Source organism: Lepeophtheirus salmonis, chromosome 7 (genome assembly GCF_016086655.4).
Source record: "Lepeophtheirus salmonis chromosome 7, UVic_Lsal_1.4, whole genome shotgun sequence".
NCBI classification, from domain to species: domain Eukaryota; kingdom Metazoa; phylum Arthropoda; class Copepoda; order Siphonostomatoida; family Caligidae; genus Lepeophtheirus; species Lepeophtheirus salmonis.
Window position 1 is genome coordinate 8,549,219 of NC_052137.2, and position 21,717 is coordinate 8,570,935.

Consider the following 21,717-nt stretch of genomic DNA (forward strand, 5'->3'; position numbering starts at 1 on the left):
GGCATATACGTTCTTTAAATAAGTTACGAAGAACGTAATGGGTAGCTTTTGCAAGGACTAAATATTATTGATTTTTCTTATCAATAAATATAATATTGCTTCTGAGGAAGGTGTAGTAGTATCCTTATCTTGTTTCTCTGTCATTAGTTTTAACTTAGAGGGGGGCTTACAAATCATATATTACATATGCACGCAGTTTATATACTAAGTGCTCTACAAAATAGATTCGATAAGGGGCTCCCTTCATTCATAGTAATCAGAAGAGTTATAGTTAAACTATATGATAATATGCAGGTTGTTGAATGAATCATGTCTCCCTTACTCATTCAGACACTAGTACAATAAATAGTTAATAAATGATAATAATACTAGATATAGGGATGGGTAGGTGAGTTGTAAATAATGCAAACTCCCAGGTTTGTACTTGTAGGGATTTGTCATATTATTATATAATAATAACTAAGAGCCCAACTGCCAATTCACCTCCTTTTGTGAGTGTATACACAAACATATTATCCCCTCTCTGATACATGATACTCCTCTTGTTGTAGTAAAACATGTTGTAGTCATATATATTTTATTTCCAAAACAAGCAGCAATTGTTTGACAATTTTCTAATTCCAATAATATTAGTACATCAATAGTACAAATGCCTCTAATAACCTTTTTTTTTTTTTTCTTCTCCGCTTGACGTTCCTCCACGTTGGAGGCATTTTGTCATTCGTAGAGTCGTATCTCCTCTATTCAAATATATACATATATGCTGTGTCGTAGATGTAACAATATTGATTATTACTGGTGTAGTAAAAAAAAACACTTGATGATAAGTAAAAGCCTTTTTTAAATTGGTGTTTATAAATGTTGCTTGTACCAGCTGTACAAGTTGCAGTATTCCATTACCACATTCAAACCTATCATTTCATTACGATGTATTAAAATTAGAGGATTTATCATATATTTATGACTCTGGGCATAATTTATATTTTAGTCGTTTGTATCAGATAGTCCTAAATTACATCATCATGGGATATTCAAAATACTCCAGTTTCCTCATTCCAAGCACAATTAATCCTTTATTTCAAATGTTTCATTGCATTTATGGGTTGCAACTTGCACAAAATCGCGACTTGTACACAACATATATATATATATATATATCTGTTGTTCCATTTTTATTGATAAAATCCACCTGATACTTTATGTTTATGAAGTATTTTCCTTGCGTACTACCTGAGACCATTGTGTGTGTGTGTGGGGGGCTTACTTTCTTTTGTTTATTAGTTGATATATTTGCATAAGGGTGTGAAAGATCATTTTGAAAGCTTTCTATAGAAAATTAATATGTTCTGTTATAATAATAAATTTGTTGTAATTTTGACTTTTTATGAAAAACGAACAATAAAAGGCAAAAAAAAAAAAAAAAAAAAAAAAATAGAAGGGCCATCATATTGCTGTTTGTATGTTTATTGATTTTTTGTGTGTTTCTCCAGCCCCGGCAATCTTGGGGCCAGGATTTTCCTTTCCTTTCCTGATTTACTTTACATAAATATTTTCTGTACAAGTTGCAAAATTAAAAGCAAATCGTACAAGTTACAATTGACACGTCTGACAAACACCTTATTTAATATCCATATCCATCGTTTTAATTACAAACCCTACTCATTGAGTTGATCATTTGATATTGATCCATTAAAAAGGCCTTGGTTATTATGATTTTGCAATTTATATAGGAATGAAGATATTTGAAAATTGATAATTTGCCAGACAACACGTAGCAATGAGTAATTGTCACTATAAAATGGTCAAAAATCCAAGGAATAAGCCATTTGTGCCTTGTTTTGAGCCAAAAGTGCCCTTTAGTCTACATTTAAAATGCTGTATGACATTTTAAGTTGTTGCAACTTGTATAATTTCCTTGTACAAGTTACGTATCGTACATAATTGCAACTTGTACAACGACTGCACACGCCGGACCAATATTGGTTCTTTTATTCTAGTAAAGAAAGGCTCTAGCTTTCTTCCTTTCTATTTTTCCCTTTTTAGTTGGTCGACTACCACCAGTCCTCCCTCCCCCCTCCTCACAACCACCACTGCCACCATGAGCTTTCTTTTTCCCTTTTTCCTTTTAAATATTGCTGCTTCTACCGCCAATAAAAAGAAGGAATGAAGGATCCCCTTTCCTTTTTTCCCCCTTCTTTTTTTTTACAAAAAAGAAAAAGGAAAAAAAAGAAGAAAAACTGCCCTCAAATCTCCTTAGTAGTAGTTGGTTTTCACGAGAACTAGAGGAGAATGAAGGAATATTTTTTTCCCCTACTCCAATACATACTACTAGTGATGAGTGCAATGTGTGTGTAATAATAATAACAAAATAGTTTGACAACAACTAACTCAAAATGGTCAAGTCAGACAAATTCCCTATACTTCATTCCATTACAACTACTACTAATCTTATAGAAAAAACCACAGAGTAATAATATCACATTGATTTCCGCGAAAATCATTTATTATTTTTTTTATCAATAGCAACCTCTCAAAAAGTTTGTGAGGGCTTGATAAGAACTGGTGTAAATATACTTATATATATTTTTATTTTGGTAAAATTTGAACAAAAAGAAAAAATAAATAAAAATACGCCAAACGATTGATAATAAAGTTGTGTATAAGAATAAAAAAGATTAAAAATTATGTATGTACATAAGCAACGCAGCTGTATACGACAACGTCGACGAGGACTACTATGTTGTTCAGTGTTCTTCTTCATCATCATCATGATTGAGGCAGGCGCGCCTGTTCCAGCGATGACTGACGACTACATACAGCATGTAGTTAGATATACGAAAGGGGGCATCTCATTAAGTAATAATAATACTAATGACGTAGCCATCATTCGTATCCATTAGGGTGAGGGGAGTCCGTTTACCGTCGAGTGTCGTCGTCGTCATATCTTCAATATGATGATAGAATTCCTCAGTTGTTGTGTACAGCAAATATCGGGGAGTGTCGGAGTTAAGTTGGAGTGCTGTGATTGTGACTCCTCACGTTCTAGTTTAATTTCCTTTCGATATCCTTTAGTTTCATTCGTGATACCCTTTTTTCTGACTCGATTTATTTGTGTTCCTCGGTTTTATTTATATTCAATATTAATAGAAGCAACAATCAGTTAGTTCCACGGACACTATTGATCGTACCCAAAAAATAGTTTTACTACATACATACAATTATTAGTGTTGTTTGAAATTGGATATTTGTTTTAAAATATTATTAATACATTCATTACGCATTATATTATATTTTGTTTTTGTAATACATAATTATGATTTTCGAGTAATCAAATGTGATATCCCCCCCCCCCTTTCTTATAATCAATCCTGGAGGAGACAGAAAGAAAAAGAAAATTAACAAGACGACGAATAGTTCATAGGAAGAAAAATACTTATCTACACTCTGCTGTGCTGTTTCTCCAACACACTCCTGTTAATTCCTACCTACGGCCAAAGCGACATTTCATATTCAAATACATATATGGACATACTTATTTCCACTATATACACATAATTAATTACTAAGGATGTCTGCCCACTTGTTCAACGAGAGTGGGCAAATGCAAGAGGTAGAAATACCTGACATATTCGATGTCCTCGAAGGAGGGGAAGACGAAAATGCTGTCAAGTTTCTCCTGGGATTTTCAGGAGAAGAGGAAGGAACTGGAAGCACGCCTGGATCCAATGTGATTGTGACTCAAAATAATGTCGTTCTTCATCCAGCTCCTGCCAATCCCTCGGGAGGAGTCCTTGTCTCCCTTGCACCCAGTGCAGCAAGTGCAGTCATGAAAGGTAATGAAGAGGATGAGGACATGGTTGAAGCTCTGGCAGGGGTCACAGGTGGTGGTATTCGCAAAAGAGACACTTCTGGCCTACGAGCCATCTACTCTTGTGACTCTTGTGGAAAAAGCTTTACTACGAAATTCAATCTAAAGCGACACATAAACATGCATTGCCATAAATCCAAAGAGGCTGGTGTTCCCATTCAAGGACCTCCTTCCGCATCAGCTCCATCACGAAAAAAGTCCACAGGGACTCAGGGTCGACCCCCTGGTAGTACAAATCATCACAACAACCTCATTAAACCACTGAATCAAAATAACAATGACTCTACGAGTAACAAATCCGTGATAGACAAACTAGTTCATAATTTAACACCGGTTGTGCAAGAAAACCCATCTGTGGTGTCTCCTACTACAGTCCTCTCCCCTATTGTTACACAAGAGGTGTCCCAGGCTCAGCTCACGAATACGAACGTTATTAAAGTTCCTGGGCCCTCGGCCATTCAACTCCCTCAGCAACCCGTTCCCATCACCATCATGAATAACAATCATACCAAAATGAATGGATCCAACATCAGCAGTACTCCTTCGCATAATGGCTTAGACAATAGTCAATTAGTTAATGTTATAGCCAATACGAATCATTTACTACGTAACACTTCCATTCCAGCTATTGTTTCATCCATCACTATTAGTGGGGGTCCGAACAATGCAGTGGTGACCACAATCATTCCAACTGGTTTCAATACCATCTCCACCACATGCATGGCAAACACTGCTACTACTACCACTACATCCATGACTCCTGGAGTCGTTTCATCCTCTATTCCTTCTACCTCTCTAATCATTGATCCCTCTTCGGAGTTCAATGCTTTACCCTCAGAATTATTCGAAGGCTCGGATAATAGTTTATTATCCCATCAGTCCCCTCCCCCTTCACCTTCATCCAGTCTGGACTCTGCTCCTCTGTCCCATAAGATTCACGGCGATGAAGAAGAGGAGGAGGAGGATGAAACTGGTGGAGATATGTTTGAGGACTCTGAGCTGGATGAGGAAATTGCTTCTTGGCAGCAACAGCAGCAGCAAAACCTTTCTTTAGATCCTGCATCTAGTCAGCAGCAAAACCTCTCATTAGATCCTAGTTCTAGTCATCAACAAAACCACTACCATACCACCACTACGACCACGCTTTCACAGGTTGTTGCTCCTGATCCAGTAATTGAGCTTCTTCCACTCACAACCATTCCATCGGGGTGGATTCGAAAAGTCATAGACGTTACTCCAGAGCTTCAACAAAGTGCAAGAAATGCACCCGGCGGAAATGAGTGGAGAACCATGAAAGTACTCTACTTTAATGGAGCTGGAATGAAATTTGAGGGCTATCAAGAGCTTGAAAAATATTTTGCCCGTTTGGGATATTCTCTCTCTCATCCTGAAATCTTCGATTTTGAAACGGAAATTAACTCTTTTGATAATTTTCGGTGTAGGTTCTAATCTAACTTATTTTTACACATTGATTTATTTACGTATCTTTTGTATGTATGTACAATGAAATTATTTCAACAAATTAGTTGGAACATAATACTTTATTACTCAGATAAGTGACGTCATGTCCATCTCACTTTTATTACATATTTTTCAATCATTTATAAATCTTTTATTTTTATAGGTAACGGCGATATGGGCCCAAAAAGACAATATGATAACTTGAATAATGGAGATGATGATGAAAAAATACACGAAACTGGTCGTAAAAGACGGAAAATAGATCCGGTAAATAACTCATGAGTAGAGATGTGAAAATTGTCTAAATCCTCTTGTAAATTTAGAAATACATGTTGTCAGCTTATCTGTTGATAGAGATCACTACTATAAAAACTATAATACCCCTTGCTTTGCTAATATGTTTGATTTTACCGTATAGGGAAAAATAATTAATAAGAGCAGTAATATCTTTCAGGTTACCACCATATACTTTTTTTTAAATGTACGCTCACGACGAGGATTTCGACAATTTCATGAACATCTACTTCTTGACCTATTCAAATTGTATTCATTTTTTTTCTTTACATGATATAGCAACAACAGATAATATGCCTCTATGAATTTATACGACGCTTCAAAAAGGAAGATGGCTCAGAGCTTTGTGAAAATTTCATACGGGTCCCCAAAAGAAGAACAGATCCAGGCTACTATGATGTTGTGACTGTACCCATGGATCTCCTACGAATTCAACAAAAGCTGAAGACAGATGAATACGAAACACTCGATGAGTTTGTTTCGGATTTTGAACTAGTCATTAAAAACTCTTTGGCCTATTATAAAAATGGAACTAGAGAGTATAAAGATGCAACTGACATGGAAGAACTTTTTAATAAAGCTCTAGAAAAAATACTGGCAGGGGAAAATCCATCCGACTCATTGGGAACAAGAGAAGAGCCGCACAATGAGGCTGGAGTCCTTATAGAAATGTTGGAGGATTTATTAGCTGTTGTCATGACCGCCATTGATCCATTTGATCCAAATCGTCTTGTTCATATACCTTTTCGACTTTTACCTTCTCAAAAGGTACATTATTTAGTGTAATAATGAGTTTTAATAAAATATATTTTTTAATTTACGATTTCAGAGATATCCAGAATATTTTAAAGTCATTAATGATCCCATCGATTTAAAAATGATTGCAACCAAGATACAAACCACATCCTATACAACGCTTAGTGAACTAGAAGATGATTTAATTAAAATGTGTCGTAATGCTATGACATTTAATGAACCAGGTTCTCAAATTTATCGAGATGCAAAACAAGTTCTTAAACTGACTAAAAGTAAACGCTATGAATTAGAGGCCAATAAGGTAGCACGAGAGAATCGTGGATCTCGTAGCACACGGAGAATAACTTCCAAAAAGAGATTTTCGGCTGAGGTCTGTCTTAATTTTGAATAGGGATATATTTATTTATTATGGCATACATACTTTATTTTCAGATTGCTGCTCTGAATTATGAGGATAGTGAAGAGGAGGAGGACGGAGAAGAAGAGGAAGATGATGTCACTCATCAAGACGATCCTCTATGGGATTTGTATATTCATATTAGGGGTTTTACAACACCATCTGGGGTTAACCTTGCCGAACCTTTCTTCACCCTTCCATCCAAAAGGGAACTGCCAGACTACTATCAAACCATTATGGAGCCTATTTCTTTGAATATGGTACTATATTTTTTTTAAATGTTGTTTCGATTTTCAAATTACAAAAGATACCAGTCAATTTTTTTATTGAGTGCCCGAAGGGATTTTATCACTAAAACTCATCAAATGTTTAGTGAATCATTGAAATTAAAAAATATTAGCTCATTAGTACCTATAAAATAAAAAAATCGCCGTAGTAGTACATGGAATATACAAAGTACTCGCTGAAAGTATTTCATTATAAACAAATTAATATATGAGGAATTCTACTGCTAGGCGTGTATAGCTAATTAAGTTTTTATGAACTATAGTAGACACAATAAATCTTCTTTTAACTATAAATAGATGAATGACAATTTCTTTATGTTTGTAGATTCGTAAGAAAATGAAAGCTGGTGAATACGCTCAATTAGTCGACCTTGCTGATGATCTCAATACCATGTTTGAAAATTGCAAGACCTATAATCGGCCAGACTCACGCCTCTTTAAGGAAGGACAAAAACTTCAAAAAATAATGCATGCCAAATTAGAAGAATTAGAAGCTAGAGAGGACGAAGAGGACGAAGTTGAGGAGGATGAAGAAGGAGAATCATCCCGTCTTGATGAAAGTGGTAATTCTTTGGAAGGTCGACCACGTAGTCAAAGAGCAAACACGCGGAAAAGAATGAGGTCTCTTTATAATGCCGTTTTAAACTTTAAAACAGAGGATGAGTTGTCCCTTGTTGGCATGTTTATGGAAAAACCAAGTAAAAAGGATTATCCAGATTATTATGAAATCATTACAAATCCAATTGATATGAGTATGATTGATGCTAAAATTAAAACAGGTGTTTATAAATCTGAAGAGGATGTAATCCAGGATATGAAACTCATGTTTATTAACTGTAGAAGATATAATGAAGAAGGATCTGATATTTATAAGGATGCAAATTTACTTGAAAAAGTTCTAGTCACAAAAGCTCGAGAAATGGGCATCAATGCAGGTCCTGGTCGAGGAAGACCTCGAAAGAAAAATTTAACACTTAGTCAAAAGTTAAAGATTCTTTTCGAAACCCTTAGAGATTATAAAGATCATAAAGGACGGCAGCTCTCTCTTATATTTCTTCGCCTGCCGAATCTAAGAGAGTTTGCCGACTATTATGAAACTATTAAAAAGCCAATCGATTTTGAAAAGATATCTGGGAAAATGAAACAAAATGCTTATGAGTCTGTTGAAGAAGCACTAAGAGACTTTATTCTTATGTTTGACAATGCCTGTAAGTACAATGAACCTGACTCTCAAATATACAAGGATGCCATAACTTTGCAGTCCCTTGCACTTAAAACAGTTCGGGGTATGACAGATGAATCATCTGCATCAATATCCAAAATTCCTAACATTGGCTTAGCAGTGAGGGATATACTTAGAAGTATTTTTTACAATACCTATGAACATGCTGATGAAGATGAACGAAGGTATTCAGATTCTTTAGGTGAGCTTCCTAGTTATGATGAAGAAGGACCTGGAGCTAAGGTTTCGAGGCCTCCGATGAGCTTAGAATTAATTAAAAGAAGAGTAGATAAAGGTTTTTATAAGAGACTAGATGTTCTCCAGAAAGATGTATTTTCAGCTTTTGACAGAGCAAGGAGTCTCACAAGAACGGATTCACAAATTTTTGAGGACTCTGTTGAGCTTCACAAGTTTTTTATTAAATCTAGAGATGAAGTTTGCCAAAACGGTGACATTCTTCAGTCACGTGCACTTTTATATACTGAGGCTGACTTTTTAAAAGCACTGGAAAAATTGAAAAAAGAAAAGTCTGCAACTGAAGAGCCTTCACCACCTGATTATATATCTCCAGATGATGAGGACGATGGGACTCGTGTCTCTTTTAATAATCAAGAATATAGAGCAGGAGACTTTGTTTATATAGAAGAAGGTATTTACTTAATAGAATCAATTCAAGGGGAGACCTTTACTGGAAATCGTTTTTATCGACCCTCCGAGACTTATCATGTTCCTACTAGAAAATTTATTGAGCATGAAGTCTTTCAAAGTGATTTGAGAAAAACGATATCCTTTACGGAAATTGTAGGGAAATGTTGGATCATGCCTATAAAGGACTTTCTACGTTATAAGCCACAAGGTGGGTAGCTTGCAGCCTCCACTGTATTTCAATATTTACTTTATTATATAATTATTTTAGGTTTTGATGAATCTGACGTTTACGTCTGTGAATCTCGATATAATACACGACTTCGATCCTTTAAGAAAATTTACAAAAATTATTGGATGATCCCTGACAATCTTATGTTGGGAATGCGGCAGGAGCCTCTTCAATTGAAGAGAGTCTCTGAAGCTGAACACCCCCCTCTTCCTGAAGAGATTCCTTTGAACCCTCCCCCTCCGAATGTTGTATGGAACTTTCCGCCTGGTACAGCTCTACCTCAAAACCCAATTTCTGATGGAGGGTTGACCTACTTTGAACAGTACACGATACCTGGACCCATTACGCTCAAAAGAGGTGACAGCGTTTATGTCAGAGCTGAAAACGGTAAAAACCTCATAGTACAAATCGATTCCATGTGGACCAATGCCGAGTAAGTTATCACCAATAAGTATTATAATAGTAACAAATATTTATTATTCATCTCTAGGGGAATGGCCTATTTCTATGGGGCTTGGTACGTGACACCAAGTGAAGTACCTCATAACCCGACACAAATGTTCTATAAGAGAGAAGTCTTTCTATCAACAATTTCGGATATTAATCCCCTACTCTCAGTCGTTGGTAAATGCTGTGTTATGGATGCGAGCGATTATATCATTGGGCGTCCAACATCCTATGTAGAAACCGATGTCTATGTTTGTGAGTCCGTATTCGATGAAACCAAAAGGGTTATTAGGAGTTCTCTTCCAAATGGAGGTGGCCTTAAACGCTATGAATATTCCTCTTTAGTCACTAACGATGAATTATTTTATTTCAAAAAACCTATTTTGCTGCAAAAGGTACCAATAACTATTTTATAATAATTAGTCTAATCTATTTCCTCATTTTTTTGTGATACATTAGGAAGCATCTCCCTTACTTCCGAAGGTTAATTGTGAACCAAGTGTAGACACTGAGGATTCACTTGACTATAGATCCTTGGATTCTCCTGATAACGATGGGTCGCCCTACGGTCGAAGATCTAGTAAATTAACGCCAAAGAAAATCGTTACTGCCTACACTCTTTTTTCGAGTGAGGTTCGGAAACAGATCACTGAACAAAATAAAGACTGTTCCTTCGGTCAAATTAGTCGAATGGTTGGGGACAAGGTATTATTAAGTCGACTCTTTTGTAATTTCTGTTTAAACAAAATACCTATTATTATTGTTTATTTTTTTAGTGGAGAAGGCTTTCAGACACGGAGAAACAGTTTTACGAGTATAGAGCCAAAAAAATCAATGATGAAAGTGCAGCAAAAACACTGAGGGATGGAAGTGATGATAGGTAAGGCCTTTGTTTAAGCATTCACTTTTGTTCTACATACATAGTAACAGCTCTGTTGATAATTCATAAAAGCAAAATCTGAGATTCTCACTCGTATTTCTTTTCTTTTTTTCCCCCTTGATTATGAACTTATTTAGATCCGTACATTCCTTGGACAGAGCTGACAGTAAGTCACGTTTTCAGTTTTTTTAAAGAAAAAGAAACAATCCTTTCAAATTTTTATTGTTTTTTTTTATCTATCTACTACTCTCCTCTATCCTAAACTATGTCACAAATAAGCGCATGATATATTTTTTGATTAATTAAAATCATTAATTATGTAGTTTTCACACCTTCAAATCTTTGTCTGAATATTATTTGTAGTTTTTTTTTACAATTATGTTTTTATTTTTTTTATATATTTTTTCCCTCTTATTTTCATTTTTCTTCTTAAACTTTCTTCCTGCATGTGAACAAATCCTATTTAGTCCTTCATCTGAGTCCTTCAACAATGTAAGCCCTACGTCAACAGCCACGAAGGTCGCTTTAAAGTCCTCTGTTCCACAAATGAATGGAAATTCCCTTCCTCGTAAGTAGTAATAATAAACCAACTTGATGGTTGTGGGAAACCCCATTTGCTTGGTGTCAGGGCCGGTTTTAGCGTGAGTAGGTCCTGGGGCAAAGATAACACGGCGTTACTTTGCAATCACAAAAATACATGAGTACATTTTATATGTTTGCCCGCACGTCATACTTTATCTTTCATTCTCGAAATTGGAGACGGCAACAGCAAAATTCAATTATTGCAACCTTTTAAGAATGAGAAAATAATTTCGCATAACAAATAAAAATTTTTGGAGTGGGAGGAGAGAAATCTCGACTTTTTCGAGATATTCGGACAATTATAACTTTGGAGGACCATGAGAGTAAATGAAAGGTCTCATTATTTGGAAGAGTCGATCTGTGGACTGAAGGAATAAATTAAGTACTTAACTTTTTCTTGTATCTACGATGAACCATTACAGTATAATTATAGGATGTAAGTAAGAGGTATCATGGAGATGAACTTCTATATCATCAAATTATTTGAGCAATTGTGATCGATTGAGTCGAGATCCTGATTCAATAATATATTATTTTCTGTGCGAAATTATTTCCTTATTATTATAAGTTTGCAATAATTGAATTTCAACTATCTGCTGTCTCCAATTTGGAGATAGAAATAAACATAGAGTTTATTTTGTTGTCAATTTTTCTGCTTTTGTTCGTCTGAACCTTGATTGGTTGAATTAGAATTAGCTCTTGTTAAGTTGCTGTGTACAATTATCAACAATTATTTAATAATAATTTCATAGTTGGAATGAATGAAATGTATATGTCTGCCCAATAAAAAAAGTAGCGCAATTTTTAGACTACTAATTGTAAACCTGTGTGAAGGCCACATTGATAAAAATGTTTATTTTCATTAATTGAACCTTAGTAAAAACTCTGAAATGGTTCTTGAGGACGATAAAAGCCTAAGCCTTTCATTATCTTAGCAGGGATAGCTCATTTAATATACGTAAGAATTTTTTTATATCTTTAACCAATTATTTTGCTGCTATATTGATAACTTAGGGATAATAGATTCTGAATAAAATTGTTAAGGGATACGTAAGGTTCTATTTTAAGTCGGTTTGAATTATTTTACTTGCATGATATATGAGTTAAGATCGACGTAAGTCAGATTGGTTTCTATCTGAAGAATTTAATTTAAACTATTACTACGAAAGGAAAATAGTTAATTTTGGTATTTTATTTAAATTAACTACTAAGCTAAAGCTAAGTAAGGACAAGAGTTATAAGAATGATTCTAAGTGGTGTCCTTATTTAGGACTGAAAAACGCAGTCCCGTCCAATTCAATTCGGCCCTAAAACTTATTAAGTTCGGTCCTTGATGACGTCACTCCATTTTTTTACTTTTTTAAAAATCAGTTTTAGGTTGTACAATATATGACAATAAGGCCCTGGACTGGACTAGACCGAATAAATAAGGACTGACACAACACTAATTGTAAGGATTGTTCTTACTACTAACCGATCATGAGCCTTATTATTTAAGGTATAATGATAAATATGTGGAACTATTTTCTTTCCTTTCTTTAAATAAAAAATATTCTGGAGCGGCATTTTTTTTAATAAAATAATGTATGCATATTCAATCAATATTACTTTTTTAGAAAATAGTCTTTCCTTTTTAATTTATATACATATTTCATTGATTGAGTGTTTTTCTGTCTAAAAAAAAAAAATTTTTTACTTACTTTTTTTTTTTTTTTTTTTTGGAAATGCTCAATCTTTTATTAGAAATGTCATATTGAAAAAGAAATTATCCAGAGCGGTGCCCCTAGTCAAGTGCATGGCCTGAGGCACATATCACTCTAAAACCGGCACTGGCGGTTGTGTTACGCTTCTGTACATTTCCCTCTTGTACCTTTCTCATTCACTGAACGTCAGACAACTAGATGAAGTGCTTTCTCAAAACTCTCCCCGTACGAACTCTTATGATGAATGTTCTCTATTAAAAAAAATAAAGTATCTCCATTGTACGCTGATAGCAAGACAGACAGTCCCGTACCACCTCACGTTAATTCCTCATACTTACAAATGCGCATGCTCTGATTGTATTCATTTTTTTTTTGACAAGTCATGGACGTGTAACATAAATTAAAATGACTTTTTAATCATGTAATATATCATCTCTTTATTCACAGCCTCCACCGTCATTGCGGCATGTGCAGTCACAAATACTGTCGTCAAAACAACGGAGCCCATTTTCCACAGCGTTCCACCTCGACCGCAGAAACTTCTTCATTCAGAAGCATATATTAAGTAAGTTAAGATTTAGAGTTCTACTCCCTGTAGCTCGTCAACACAAACACAGTTATTGAGCGATTGTTCTTTTAAAAAAAAAAAAATATGCATTAACATTAATCCTTCGTAAGTGCCGAAAATTGTACTTAAAAGTCGTCCTGTTACAATTAAAGAAAAATAGTATGAAATATTTAACGATATAAATTCACTCATAAGTTGCATCATAATTACACCATTTTGGGGGCTTTAACTTTATTTTTTTTACTATATAAAATGGACAAACTTCCAATCAATTTCAATAATCATCATTCAATCGCTTTGTTGATTTAAAAAAACGACCACATATGTATTAAATACTACTTGATGCAAATGATAACATTGAATATAATCAAAATTGTATGTAAATGTGTACTACTTTTTATTTTTTGTATCCATTTGGGACGAGAAATTTAGGATATTTGGATAAAAATATCTCATTCTAATGATAAATTTTTATCTACAATATGGAAATAAGATTGTATAACGATGTAATTACATATTTTGACTACATTTTATGGTCAGACAGACATATAATAAAACCAGGCAATAGTGGGATACAAATTTTGATGGACAGTAAGGTCCTTTTATTTTTTATTCCCTTATTAACGTGATCCAATATTTAACTATTTTCCTTACATATTAATGGAGAAAAAAATGGCAGACATCATATAAAAACTACCTATTAATCTGGAGGTTCTCATTTTTTAATATGAAGCCCATAACTGACAGAAATGACGTGCCAACGAAATTTATAAATTAGGAGCTTCCTCGTTCTTGTTCAAGATTGATGTTGTGTTGACGTCCCACTAAAGGTTTCTCTCTCTCTACATATATATATATATATATAATGTTGTGTACAATTTGCAAATTCTTAGTTTTAAAAGGCCAACTATACATTAAACCCATCATTTCATTTTCATCTTTTGAAGATGATGTAGTAATGATCAATGAAACTGTGAGCATTTATTTACTGTAATACATACATTTTAGTAATTTGTATTAAAATAGACACTACTAATATGTCGATTATCTATGTGGCATGATCCTCACAGTACTCTAAATCCTTGATTTAAAATGTTTATCTCAATTTTTGGTTGAAACTTGTACATAATATATAAGAAGTACACCTCACCTTTATTTTAATTTTAATATTATTTCATAAATAGGTACATTGAAGGACTCACAACAGATAGTTCCACGATTTCCAACTGGGATAAACAACTCTGCGCCTCCAAGGATAACACGAAAACAGATGAAGCCAAGCTACCTGCTCATTGGCTCTCTGATAACGGGGATCATGGAACTTCCTTAGATGCACTATGGGCCCTTAGAGAATTCATGATGACGGACCATTTAGGTCTTTACAAAATATGCTAAAACATTCCATTGTATGTTGGAGTGATGATCCTAACATAATATTAGAAAGCTTCCCTCACTTCGTTATCTCAGAAGCACCTCCCATTCTATCTTTCCCTTTTTATATTCAAAATTAGTTCGATTTGTGTGAGGGAGAGAGTGCCCTAAACCCCACTTAACTCTCTCCCAATTTGTTGTTGTTGTTGCCGGACGCTTTTAATCTATTGTGTACTTAGATACTTGGATGTAATTCTATTGTCTATTATAACTTATTCTTTGATCCTCTCTCCATCTTCTTGTCTAATTCTTTTTTTCTAGTACCATTGTCTATTCCATTATTATATTACAACATATAATATGTATTTACATTTATTAAAATAAATGTTCTTTTTTTATTTCTCTTTTGTTTCACATATCAAAATATATTGATTGTTAGTTTCATTTATATATAAAAATTTGTTTTAATTTATTTTTTCTCTCGTAGTACTGAGGTAAAAAAAAAATGACATTCAGAGATAAAATATTAGAATATATGGTTATCTTGTCTGGTCGCGTTTCTTTCAGCTAAATCACATTTGATAAAATAGTAATTATTAACAAGATATTATCTATATAGTATATAAAATCCTTCATAAAACAACATTATGAAGGAAAAGTGGGGGGAGGGAAGAATCCATAAACATATAAATAAATATATAATTATTTTGTCAATCTAAATGGGGGGGTTCATATATAATTTTTCTCAATATATATATATATATATTATATATTTTTCTGATTGTATAAAGTATTCTCACTCACACAATGATTAATAACACACAGCGAAGTGTCCACACACACATTAACAGACGAGGAGTGGGGGGAAAGAAGAAATATAAGCCATACTAAGATGCAGTTAAATACACTCGCTCGTTGTACTTGTACTGGTAAGAGATGAGATGATATTACACATTTTAACACTTCTCACATTATGTTTGATATCGATAGACTGGAAATAAAAGTCGTAGCGTGGATTCCGCAGATATGATGGGTAGTCCGTTGTCAAGGTGATGATTCACTAAATGACTTACAGAGTCAAAACTCCTGTCTTTTGTTCTAACTATGCCCTGAGGGTCCACAAGTAAAAGATGTTTTTTAGAGTTATTCTGCATCCCTGTGAGAACATATTGTCCTGGAGATCCGAGAGACTCGCGTACTAGGAAGTCACCATCCTAGAGGGAAATATAACAATATTAAAATATAAAGAATTAAATATTTCTATATACTTTTTGAAGAAGAATCTCAGACTCCTTTCGACTAATGGGTCCATGAAACCATACTTCAGAAACTATATCACCACTGCCACCACCTCGAGCAGCACATGACGTAGGGAGCTGGGGTGTCACAGGAGAGGGAAGGGATGATGAGTTCGCAGGGAAGGGACTCATATCGAATGGATCGCGAACCTTCAATTTCTCTTCCCGACTTGCGTTGACAACGTCTCCGTTAATATATTCCGGCTCAGATTTGACTGAAGGCCCTATTTCAGTGTTGAAATCGATGAGATTGTTACTCGCAGACACCATGGACTCTATAAATGAAAATAACAAGAGAGTTGAGATTTACATAACATTCATATAAATAATACTCTACCTCTGGGTTCCAAGGGTGGTTTCTTCCCTGGTAAGTCATTATAATACTCTACGTCATCGGATTTGGAACTATTTCCTTGTGATTGCATGGATTTAACAGAATGTTGTTGCTTGATCGGAGGAGCTCTCTTCAAATATTCTTTAAAACTGTCAAAATATTAATGAATAAGTCGTCAGATAGCGAGGGTAAAAATAAAGTAATCCTTACCGTAGTTCAAAAGCTTGACCAATAGTTGTGATAACCTCTTGGGCACGACCACCCGTGCACTCTATGACATAACAGGACCGAGTCCCCCCATGAGTTTTATCTTTTGCGACATAGGCAACATAATTTGACGTATCTGCATCCCCACCAGAAGCAAAGGAAATATTGGGCATGATATGGGTTAAGACAGCTTTACCCGTATCGTAATCAGATAACTTAAGCCATAGACTAGTAACAGTAAGCTGAAAGGATGAGCCAGATCGTTCCATATTGGGAGAATCATCCAACATTCGAGTCACATTGGGATCCGTTGTTCGTTTATTGTCAGAAACTTGACGCCCAGCAGCTTCACACACACGATTAATACATTCTCTATTTGATTCGGGGTGGGTGGGTAAAAAAGAAATAAATGAATGGATTTAATTTAAACAGAAAATCGGTCTTACTTTGCAATGGCGGATCGTGTATCAAAGTCCAATACCTTCATAGAAGTATTGACTTTTAAGGAACCAATATATTGAACAGCAAAGTTAATGCCGTCCTGCACAAATAAAATATCGGGATGGAGCCATCCCCTAGCGGGCTTACTGACAATGTTTAAATTACTGCTCCTCAAGGACATCCTCTTGGAGGTAGTTTTAGGCGTAGTAGTAGTAGTAGTTATTGGAGGTGGAGGAGGAATGATTTTTTTACAGGCGGAGGTGGGATCCGGCTGATATCTCAGATTGAAATCGATCGAAGAAGACGACCGTCCCAAAGAGGGTCGAGGCAAGTCCACGCTGACTTGAGTACTTCCCACTTCTCTAGAATATCTGTAAATAAATGTTATGTAGAAATGAGAGTGTTTTAGACTTTGACAAGTCAGACACACACACCTGCATGAGGAATCTATATCCACAAGATGTCTGTGATTCCTTTCCAGAGATCTTGTTTGACGAGTTAGCTCATTCAATTGACTAAAGCGAAGTCTATCCTCGAGAGATTCGGTGGAGAGTGAGAAGGATAGATTGGATGGAGAATTTCGACTAGGTGGAGAAGAGGATTTGGCACTCCCTCCAATTGTAGGTGCAGGGGGTGAAGTACTCCCGTCGTTGGTGGAAGAAGAAGCCGCAGAAGTTGCTTTTTTAAAATCCTTAAAGAGCCGTCTCGTAAGAGAACGTCGTCTTTGAGTATCACCTAATAGTTCACAAGGAACACAAATCTCTGACGAGGAAGAAGATGTCGAGGAAGAAGAGTGAGTGACTTGCTCCGATGCACTCGTGACCTCTTTGGAGAAACGAGGGGTTGACTTTCGACGATGGTCGTGTAGTTTGTGAATGACGTGTTGAAGGATATTGGAGAAGGAGGAACGCGTACAGTTGTTGTTTTTGCTCCGACTCTGATTGTTTCCTCTTGAGTGTGGTAATGGGGTTTGCGGATGTTTGGCCTTTGTGTTATTCTCATTAAAGGATCTGGAGGGATCTAAAAAAAGAAAAAAAAAAGAGATCTGTCAAATGTTGAGAAAAAGAATGTCAAAGAAACATTAATGTTATTGAATAATAAATGATAGTAGTAGATATTTAACGTTCTCTAAAGCAATGATATTATGGAGGGAATTGAAAACCTTATCAGTAAGTACTCTATTCTTGTTGTTGATTGTAATTTGTGTGGTGTTCAAAACTAAATAGTCGTTGTGGCCCTAGGTAGGTATTCATTTTCGTCCACTAATATTTTATCGCAATCAATAACAAAATACGCTTCTTAACTTTACTTTAACTTGACGCATATCTTTTAAAAAAAGTTCTTTTTTTATAGCAAAAGAAGCTTCTCCCCCTACTCTTTTTCTTCTGTAGGTAATGGCGCATAAAAAAAAAGACGAAAGTCTAATTCATTCATTCATCCTTTTATTTATTTACTTATTTATTTTTCAAACTTCTTCTTTTTTTTAAAAGTATTTCTTGTACATACTAAATATTATTATGCATGCCTTCTTCACCTGAGAATAACACTACAACAAACTAGTGATGTCATGGATCCGAAGGTATTGTTAACAAACTGCTAAACTAAGAAAAGCGAATAATCCGCGAACCCTTTTTCTAAATATGGCCCCCACCGTGAATGTCTATGGAGTAGTTCCAAAAAGAATGAAGTCTCGTCATTCATCTACTGCACTGGTTCTCAAACCTTATATAGTCTGAGACCACTTACTATGCTACAAATAGACTCCTGAAAAAATATGAGAAAACTGATCCAGTCTATCCCTTTCAGACTTATAGAATTACAACAAACATTTAAGATACAAATGGCGGTCAGTGGTTTTTGCCGCCATTTACAATATCAAAATTAACTATCATATACAAGCACTTCATTTTTTAAACCGTCCCTCAAAGGGCCGCCTATAACAATTGGGGTAGATGGGCCTCTAATCCTGGTATTACATAAGTATTACTTTAAAGGTAAATAGGGTAAGAAAGGATGTCAGTGGTTTTTAACCGCCACAGGCAAAATAAATCAAAAATGTACACCCTAATTTTCCCGGATTTAACTAAGCCTCTATTTAGAGGGCAAGATAGAACCGGACCTTGAGCCTAATATAAGCAACGAGCCTTGAATTGTATGTGGCTCCCTTTGTTTCAGACTTACAAGATAATTTAAGATGAAAATAGTAATGGCGGTCAGTGGAATTTTACATCCAGAGACAATATACAAAACTACCGCCTAAATTTTTAAGAGAAAATAAATGACTTAATTGTCGAAGATGTTTAGCACCCCTCAGAAGACCACCTATAAAAATTGGGTGGTATCTGGTTGTACATTGGCTATATTTTTAGGGACAGAAACCCCTAGGCATCTCATTTACGCCCCAAAAAAAATCAGGATAAAATGACAATGGCCAAGATGTTAAGCGCCCCTCAGAGTCTGATAATGAATATAAAATGCTGTCGATCCGTTAAAGCAACGAGCCGCAGTTGATCCAAATCCCTTACATCACTACAACATACTACTACTCAAAAGAATGATAAGTCGACGAAAAGAAGAACAGCCTTGGCCCTTCTTTATTCATTCATTCATTCATAAATGAAACGCACATACACACACACGATCGTAAATGCATCTCTTACCTTTAAGGGGTAGCTCCGCAGCCTTTTGAATGAGAAAGGACTCATCACTATAGAATCCGCGATCCTCCAGGGTCATATAAGCTATTGAGCCCATTATTATAACTGGGCTTTTGGTACTTAAACTGAGGACCTATGCTTCACTAAATACATAATAATAGCCGCGAAGGGGTTACCTCGAACGAACGACACCATTCACAAAGTGATACTAACTCTCTAGGAATAGAACTATTGCAGTTGCTGAACACGGTCACACATTTTTTATTTATTATTTTCAAAATATGTATATAGAATAATCGGTAGTAATTTGTACTCAAATAGTAGTAGAGAGTTTGTATGAACTACAGTGAGTAAGTAGTAAGTTGTGGAGTAAGGAAAAAACAGAAAAAAAGCAGGAAAAATGAATAATAATAAAAAAGTTAACTCCTCGCGGCTCCTCCACAGTACACTAGATACAGGAAAAATTGTTTAAATAAATAGGGAGGGAGGGAGCTGAGAGTGGTGAAGGAAGACCAGCTTCATTATTATTATTTTTCTGTTTCTCTCTTCTTCTTTTCTTAATAAATAAATGAAGGAAGAAGAAGAAAAGAAAAGAAGGCGTGTAAAGCGTGCGAGGAGCAAGCAAACATGTCGACAAGGATGTTCGTCTCTTCTTTTCTTATCATGCGCCCTGCTACAAGGCGCGTCATTCTATTTATAATGTTTTAATTTAATTAATTTTTTATATACTATTAAATTATATATGTGGCTCGTCAACACAAAAACAGGCTGGAATGGTTTTTCTCAAAATTGATTGTCACACTTAATGGAATAGGAATTGATATAAAAAGAGACTTTTTTGGGTGCTAAACTATAGTTAAAATTCTAGATTATCCTACTCCCTCCTGCAAATTTGAATACAAAACCTATACTTGACTGAAATATAAGTATATGAAATAATTAAATAAATTGGGAGTTGTTTTTATGTTGACATACCACATCTAGGTATTGAGTAATTACCCAAAAGTAAAAATTGGGAATTTTTTTAGGATTTATCTTCTATATTAATAAAACAACGATTGTCTGTTCGTCGACGCCTATTAACTCAAAGCAAGGCACCGTATTACCCCCTAGTATATAATTAGGCTATCTATAATGTTAAATGATTAATCATCCTACGTAACTCTTCCCTCTCCAATCTGTCGAATTAGATTTACTTCAATTTCAAGTATCCCATTTTATAAATATATAAATTGTGTATAAATGGCGATTTAGTATAAGTTGTAGCCAAAGATGAGATGAAACATTTTAAATGAAAGATTTACAGTATAGTAACTTAAGAATATTTTTAACAAAAATTACTCATGGTTAAATATGGTCAAAATCTCAAAATTAACTATTAATGCCGTCATAGACCAGGGGTTCCCAAAGTGGGGGTCGAGTGACAGAACCTTACAGGCAGCATTTAACACCAAGACGCTGGCGGAGTTTTGGATTTCGGTCGAGAGGGAATACCCACAGCTATCCAAGGCCGCTATGCATCTCCTGATTCCATTTGGCTCTACTTACTTGTGCGAAAAAACGTTCTCAGCACTGACCTACATAAAAAATAAATACAGATCGCGGCTAAACGTGGAGGAGGATCTACGAGTGGCCGTCTCTAAAATAAAGCCCGGAATGGACTTGCTCTGCTCCAAGAATATTGCCCACCCATCTCATTAGGTGTGTTTAAGAAATGTAAATAATAGGCTAAAATAAGTATCCCTAATAAGTAAAGTTTTTGCACATGCAGCAATAAGGTGTCTGTTGCACGTTATAAGCGCACAGATCCTGTGTTTTTCTCAGACAAGACTTACCTGCGCACTTGTTTATAATTGTATGTTCACTCAGCCCTGCTGTTTAAAGTTTCCCTGTATTCTGGTTGTATTTTATTTCTCAAATTACTATAAAATAATTTCATCTCTGTAAGGCTGTTGTTATTTTGTGTTGTATTAATGCCCGTTTTGCATAGGCCAGGGGTAAGCAACCTTTACTATCGAAAGAGCCGTTTTGCCCCCTCTTCCCCCAAATCAAATTTGTCTGGAGCCG

General features: G+C 35.2%; 2 protein-coding genes across 7 annotated transcripts; one reads left to right on the forward strand and one right to left on the reverse strand.

Annotated features, from left to right (window-relative positions):
* Positions 1-2,239: 2,239 nt before the first annotated feature.
* LOC121121260 (protein polybromo-1) lies at positions 2,240-15,171 on the forward strand. 6 transcript variants are annotated; one of them, XR_005865371.2, is made up of 15 exons: positions 2,240-2,467; positions 3,375-5,306; positions 5,493-5,596; positions 5,903-6,391; positions 6,453-6,749; positions 6,812-7,036; positions 7,389-9,141; positions 9,202-9,595; positions 9,653-10,004; positions 10,069-10,314; positions 10,386-10,489; positions 10,627-10,655; positions 10,957-11,057; positions 13,222-13,339; positions 14,527-15,171. XR_005865371.2 is itself a non-coding variant. In XM_040716155.2 (15 exons), exons 2-15 carry the CDS (start codon positions 3,569-3,571, stop codon positions 14,735-14,737), a joined length of 6,180 nt encoding a protein of 2,059 aa, XP_040572089.1. In that variant the 5' UTR covers positions 2,240-2,467; positions 3,375-3,568; the 3' UTR covers positions 14,738-15,171. The 6 variants fall into 6 exon arrangements, 5 of the variants coding, with proteins under 5 accessions (XP_040572089.1, XP_071745956.1, XP_071745955.1 ...); XM_040716155.2 differs by having other exon boundaries at positions 10,938-11,057; XM_071889855.1 differs by lacking the exon at positions 10,957-11,057.
* Positions 15,172-15,485: 314 nt separating this feature from the next.
* On the reverse strand, positions 15,486-20,101 carry Shc (SHC-adaptor protein). Its single transcript, XM_040716159.2, has 7 exons — positions 19,654-20,101; positions 17,428-18,013; positions 16,999-17,364; positions 16,556-16,924; positions 16,349-16,494; positions 15,982-16,286; positions 15,486-15,927 (listed from the first exon to the last, which is right to left on the reverse strand). Exons 1-7 carry the CDS (start codon positions 19,745-19,747, stop codon positions 15,685-15,687), a joined length of 2,109 nt encoding a protein of 702 aa, XP_040572093.1. The 5' UTR covers positions 19,748-20,101; the 3' UTR covers positions 15,486-15,684.
* Positions 20,102-21,717: the final 1,616 nt, after the last annotated feature.

What these genes read in the sequence shown, in the direction of transcription:
- LOC121121260 (XM_040716155.2), top strand. Translation starts at nt 3,569, where the DNA reads ATGTCTGCCCACTTGTTCAACGAGAGTGGGCAAATGCAAGAGGTAGAA. An exon ending in AGCCTATTTCTTTGAATATG is followed by an intron (nt 7,037 to 7,388) that starts GTACTATATTTT and finishes TTATGTTTGTAG; the next exon opens with ATTCGTAAGAAAATGAAAGC. An exon ending in AACCTATTTTGCTGCAAAAG is followed by an intron (nt 10,005 to 10,068) that starts GTACCAATAACT and finishes GTGATACATTAG; the next exon opens with GAAGCATCTCCCTTACTTCC.
- Shc (XM_040716159.2), bottom strand. Translation starts at nt 19,747, where the DNA reads ATGGGCTCAATAGCTTATATGACCCTGGAGGATCGCGGATTCTATAGT. An exon ending in GATATAGATTCCTCATGCAG is followed by an intron (nt 17,365 to 17,427) that starts GTGTGTGTGTCT and finishes ATTTATTTACAG; the next exon opens with ATATTCTAGAGAAGTGGGAA. An exon ending in CTGAGATTCTTCTTCAAAAA is followed by an intron (nt 15,928 to 15,981) that starts GTATATAGAAAT and finishes ATTTCCCTCTAG; the next exon opens with GATGGTGACTTCCTAGTACG.